Genomic DNA, 6,000 nt, shown 5'->3' with positions numbered 1-6,000 from the left:
CATGAATAATTAGCAGCCATAATCAAAAAATTCTGAATAGTATTGTTGTCAATTAGTTTCGAAAAGCCTTACCAAACATCAATATCAACAAACAGCAAATTTATCAATATGAAACTATTGGATCATCATGTTCTGTCTTTCTCTTTGCCTTTGTCTTCTCTTCCATTCATTAAACATTTTTTCAGCCAAATCATCCCATCCATGTATGCGATTGATCAGATGGAGATTCATCTCTTCTACTAATATTACATATTAGATCGATTAGAACTTTGCACCCTCGTTATACCATTGTAGTTTAGATTTACTTGTTGCTCCATTGGATCTTGAGACATTTCTCTTCTAATAAAGTTATGCAGAAGACAACAAGCAAGGATTATTTGTGTCTGAGTATCTATCGGATAGAAGGAAGGACTTCTTAAGATAGCCCAACAACCCTTAAGAACTCCAAAACATCTCTCAATCACATTTCTTGCAGAGGCATGCTTCATATTAAAGTACTGCTGACGATGTCTACGACTCTCCCATTCCTCAATATGGTAACTAGTTCCTCGATATGGCGCAAGAAAGCCCTCACTATTTGCATATCCAGCATCCACTAGATAATAGAAACCTAAGAATTAAATAACAAAATGAGTTCAGCTTTTAATGGTTAACATTTTCATAAAATCTCTATGCATCTTGATCTTACCTCTGGGAACTTTTAATCCGTTAGGCCTACTCAATGCATCACGAAGAACTCTAGAATCTGAGACTGAACCCTCCCATCCCGGAAACACAAAGATGAACATCATGTTTCGATCACATGTACCTAGGACATTTGTTGCAATTTCCCCCTTCCGCATTCGATATATTGGCTTATCAACCTCAGGTACTTGCATCCTAATATATGTTCCATCTAATGCACCTAGACAATTCTAGAGAAACAAAAATATCAACTCTACAACACTAAAAACAATTTGAATTCGATCAGTGACAATATAGATTATAAACTTATAATGACTCACACATACCTTGAACGGTTTCCATCTAGCATCACTCTCATCATCACGCACAGGTTCTGGTGCTTTTAGTAGCTGACCTTGTAATCGACACACTCATTTTAAAACCGAATTAAAATACCTATTTATAGTCTCTCCTGAGCGTTGGAACCAATCTTGTATTGTACGGTTCTTTACATGGTGAGCAAGAATGTGTAGGAACATACACACTTGCTCTTCTACCGGGACTGAACCATCATTCGTCAACCCCCCATCATGACGAAGTAATTCACATAACAGGTGAAATGCCCTCCTATCCATCCGGAGTTCATTTATACATGTTGTGTCACTTGAATTTATGAACTTATCTAGAAGAGTATCATGCCTAACAAATGTTCGATCACTTAAAACCTTTCTTTTCTTGCGGGATCTATGCACCACAACACATAAATACAAAAACATCATTGCGCCCATGATTTGTGTATGTACATGCAGCAGCCTTACCAAAAAAAACATCCAAATTTTTCTTCTATCATCATCTAATCATTAAAAACATGCCAAGAAGAAAAGAAAAGAAAATAAGTATGTGACAGAAAAATTCAGAAATGACTATGAAACTTTCATAAAAACTGCAGTAGCAAAACACATACAGTGACTATTCTTATGAGTTTAGGGAGTTGTCGCAACTCTCAGTAGTCAATAAATATAACAATATGCATATATATATATATATATATATATATATATATATATAGAGAGAGAGAGAGAGAGAGAGAGAGAGTTACCAGAAGAAACAGCACTAGAAGCCATGATAACTCTGCACACATACAAAGAAGCATTTCGTATCAAAAACTTATCACACTACTGGAAAGCACCAGACTAGAGGGAACTCCAAACCAAAGATATTAAACAGAATACTAATGAGTTGCAATGAACTCTTAATTGTAAAAATGGAAACGAGAAAGAAACCATGGCAATGCAAGACATTATAACACATTATTTTCAAAAGCTTCCACTCCTTGTTGCAGTTAGGCCATGTATAAGACACTTCTAGATAATTAAAACATTGTTATCAATTCCCATCTTATGCAAAACACATTCATGAGTCCGATTGTTGCAACAAGAAGAGGGGAAAAATAGTAACAATCAAAATCGAAAACTACTTCATGAATACAAATACATACAAACTACTTCATGACATCCATTCTCGATGAATTAATCACATACATACAAATACATACAAACCAAATCTCAATTAATCAAAAATTCATATTACCCATGAATTAAACTTACAATCCCAGATAAAAGGAGAAGAAAACCCATCAAATTAGAGAGAAAGATGCATTACATATGATTGAAATTGAATCTCCTAGAGAAAATAGCAGCTACAGATCGAGAACCACAAACAAGAGCTAAAATTGAAGAGAAATTTACCTAAAAGACAGCAGAATGAGATCAAAGAAGGTTGGAGAAGGTCGGAAGCAGTCGAAAATGGCCAGAAAATTGGGACGGAGCAGATTAGCAAGATGAACGTCTAGAGCATTTTGCGTGGTCAGAATGAGTCGAGAGAGAGAAATCAGAAGATGGATTTGTTTTATGATACCATTCTAAATGGATTTGTTATCCATGTCTGATAGGACACAAGATTTCCGGCCCAACCATATCTGGGCCTCCAAACATGACTAGTGGTCAGATTTGACTTTTATTTTCCTATCTAGTCCTTATATGAAGGAAAACAAACACGGCCTAAGGGTTTGGACCCCCTCCCTCTAATTTGAAGAATTTAGTACGGTATAGCTTCTTGCCCACAAGATTTATTCAAAAGTACTGTCCCCATGGAAACTGTGGACCTCATACAATGAAGAAGATGAAGTTAAATTTAATCATATTTTGTCACAAGATTTTGACATCTTGGGTCCAAATCTAAGAAGCATATGCCATGAAGTTGATTATGATGCACTGGTGATTAGATTACAAAAGAAACAACCATTTGGTTTGGTTGTGACAATATTTAACATTCTAAGTTGTTTAAGTAGCGACGAATTCATAAATTTTTCTTTTTCAAAGTGAGTTGTAAAAACTTCTCAGAATGCTTCTCACTTGTTTGCTCAGATTATGAAATTAAGGAAATTGTTTCTTCTGCAGATGATAGAAGGAACTCAAGGAACTCCAACTGGATCAAGCATAGGCACCACTCAATCCTAACTGGAACCTGCAGCAGCTATGGGAGTTGTTCCATTAGTCCAGCCTGCTTCCACTACTGCTACTACTGCTAATACTACAACATCTTAGCAACCTACAACTAATTCTACACCCAAAAGGAAGAATAAGAGCATAGCATGGGATCACTTCACCAAGCTCACCAATCCTGATGGTTCAAAGATGGATAAGCCTCGAGCAAAATGCAACTACTGTCCCCAGACCTACTATGTGCACTCCAAGTCGAATGGGACTTCAAGTATGAGGAACCACATGTTGTATGGCTGCCGGAAATGTCCCTTGTACATTCAGTTGAAGAAACAGAAGCATCTGGTATTTGATTATGCTGATAATGGAGGTAATATTGCTGCACTTGGATATGAAGAAACCAGATCTAGTCTGTTTTGTGCTAAAATGGTGATTAGGGATAAGTTACCCTTTAGTTTGGTAGAGGCACCAGGTTTCATTGATTTTTTGAAAGTAACTCGGCCTTTTTTTAAACCACATTCCCGTAGGCAAGTAGTTAGAGATATCAATCTGGGATCTCTACCAAGGTGAGAAAACTAGGATTAAAAATATTTTAGCTACCTATTCTCAGGGAGTCTCCCTCACCACTGACACTTGGACTTCGATCCAAAATGACAATTATATGGTTCTCACAGCCCACTTCATCGATGAAATTTGGGTTTTGCACAAGAGGATCTTGAATTTTATTGTCATTCCTGACCATAAGGGTAAGACTATTGGGAAGCTTGTGGAGTCATGCTTGATAGGATGGGGAATAGAAAAGGTTTTTATCATAGTTGTCGACAATGCTAGCCCTAATAAGGTGGCCCTCAATTATATGAAGAAAAAGATAGGAAATTGGAAGTAGTTGGTCTTATGGTCAGTTTTTGCACATGAGGTGTTGCTGCCATATCCTTAACTTAATTGTTAAGGAAGGCATAGAGGAGTTGGATTCATCTATCGATGCCATTAGGAACTGTGTCAAATATATCAGGTCTTCTCCCGCAAGATTGGAGAAGTTTAGAAAGTGTGCTTCGCAAGAAAAAGTTGATTCCAATGTGTTGATAGTTCCATTGGATGTTTGTACTAGGTGGAACATCACTTATTTTATGTTGGATATTGCTGTTAAGTTCAGAAAGGCATTTTTGAGATTTGAGGATGAGGATTCTCAATTTGAAGGTTATTTTCAAGAAAGGGTTGGTGGCAAGAAGAGGGATGAGCCCCAATGGTTGCTGATTGGGACAAGGCAGCATGGTTGGTGAAGTTTTTGAATTTTTTTTTATGATGCAACACTGCAGTTTAGTGGAACCAAGGTTGTCATAGCAAATCAGCCCATGTTGTGGTTGTAAACCATTGTCGGAGAGCTTGACAAATGCATTAGCAACGATGATCAGCTATTAGTAAGCATTGGGACATCCATGAAAAGGAAGTTCGACAAGTATTGGAGGGAAATGGAAGACATGAACAAGGTTCTCATGATTGCTGTTATCTTGGATCCTTGATACAAGCTGCTTTATCTTCAATATTTCTTCCCCAAGCTTCAGCAAGACAAAGAGATGGTTGCAATGATGGTGTTGAGATCAAAAGCCTCTTTTTGGACATGTTTCAAGAGTATTTGGAGGCTGATCCAGAAGCTGCCCAAGCTTCTGCTCATGCAACCATTCCCAAATTTGACAATGAAGCTGTGGATGTTTCTTAACAGGACAACCATGCTTAAACCATGGATGAGTTTATGGTGTTATGACAAGAGAAAGATGTTGTGGAGATTAAAAATGAGGTTGACAAGTATCTGCTAGAGGCTTCCGAGGACCCTTCAAATAAGAATTTTTAGTTATTGGACTGGTGGAAAGGGAATGCATCAAGGTACCCTATTATGTCCCAAATGGCTGGAGATGTGTTTGGAATTCCAACTTCAATAGTGGCATCCAAGAGTGCTTTCAGCCTTGGCAAAAGGGTTATCAATCCTTTTAGGGCTAGCTTGACACCAAAGATGGTTGAATGTTTGGTTTGCTGTAGTGACTGGTTAAGGGCTAATGGTGTGGCCCAATTATATCAAGAACCTACTAGAATTGAGTTGGAGATGTATGGTGAGCTGGAAAAGTTTGAATCAGGTAAAAGTTTGTTTAATTTCAGTCATTATATGTATTTGCATTTGTTTCTAGGTTTTTTAGTTGTTTTATCTAATATATTTTCTTTTATCTATTTTCTTTTTCTTGAACTAGAATCGAGCGTTACTACTCAGGTCACCACATCTGAGGAATGAACTGCTTGAGTGCTTGTGACGATGGCATGATGAAGTGAGCGCGCTGTTGGCAGCAAGTTTATGTTTGTTATTATTATTATTTTTTTCCCAATGTTGTGCTACTTTCTTTGTTTTTCTGCTGAACTGTGGTAGTGTTGGGACTGTTGGCAGCATTGCAGCAAGACTTAATTAGCTATTTGGTTTGTAATAACTTATTTAGCTTCATTGCTTTGAACTTAATTGTGAGACTATTGTTGGACACTTGAACTACTTAGTGATGTATAAAATTCTAGGTTTGATCATTTGCAGGTTTGAATTGCTTAGTTTTGCTGCAGGTTTGTATGATTACGATGATGCATTTGCTTGGTGGATTTGTACTGTTGGATTTGCTGCAGGTTTAAACTGTTAGATATGCTGCAGGTTTGAAATGCTTAGATGTTAAGAGTTGTTGCAGGTTTGCAATGCTTAGATGCTAGAAATGCTGCAGGTTTGAAATAACAGAAATGCTTAGATATTAGATTTGCTGCAGGTCTGAATTTTGAAATGCCTAGATGTTAGGTTTGCTGCAGGTTTGGG

The 6,000-nt window shown here is 37.3% G+C and overlaps 1 protein-coding gene across 2 annotated transcripts; it reads right to left on the bottom strand.

The window, feature by feature from the left end:
- Positions 1 to 78: 78 nt before the first annotated feature.
- On the bottom strand, positions 79 to 2,726 carry LOC133735491 (protein ALP1-like). Of its 2 annotated transcripts, XR_009859057.1 has the most exons (5): positions 2,412 to 2,726; positions 1,763 to 1,794; positions 1,011 to 1,516; positions 689 to 914; positions 79 to 610 (listed from the first exon to the last, which is right to left on the bottom strand). XR_009859057.1 is itself a non-coding variant. In XM_062162900.1 (2 exons), the coding sequence occupies exons 1-2, from the start codon at positions 876 to 878 to the stop codon at positions 246 to 248; spliced, it is 555 nt and encodes a 184-aa protein (XP_062018884.1). In that variant the 5' UTR covers positions 879 to 968; the 3' UTR covers positions 79 to 245. The 2 variants fall into 2 exon arrangements, 1 of the variants encoding a protein (XP_062018884.1); XM_062162900.1 differs by lacking the exons at positions 1,011 to 1,516; positions 1,763 to 1,794; positions 2,412 to 2,726 and having other exon boundaries at positions 689 to 968.
- Positions 2,727 to 6,000: the final 3,274 nt, after the last annotated feature.

The sequence above is a fragment of the Rosa rugosa genome, chromosome 3, assembly GCF_958449725.1.
Source record: "Rosa rugosa chromosome 3, drRosRugo1.1, whole genome shotgun sequence".
Lineage (NCBI taxonomy): Eukaryota > Viridiplantae > Streptophyta > Magnoliopsida > Rosales > Rosaceae > Rosa > Rosa rugosa.
Note: the sequence above shows the minus strand (reverse complement) of the source record. Positions and strands in the feature narration are given on the sequence as shown.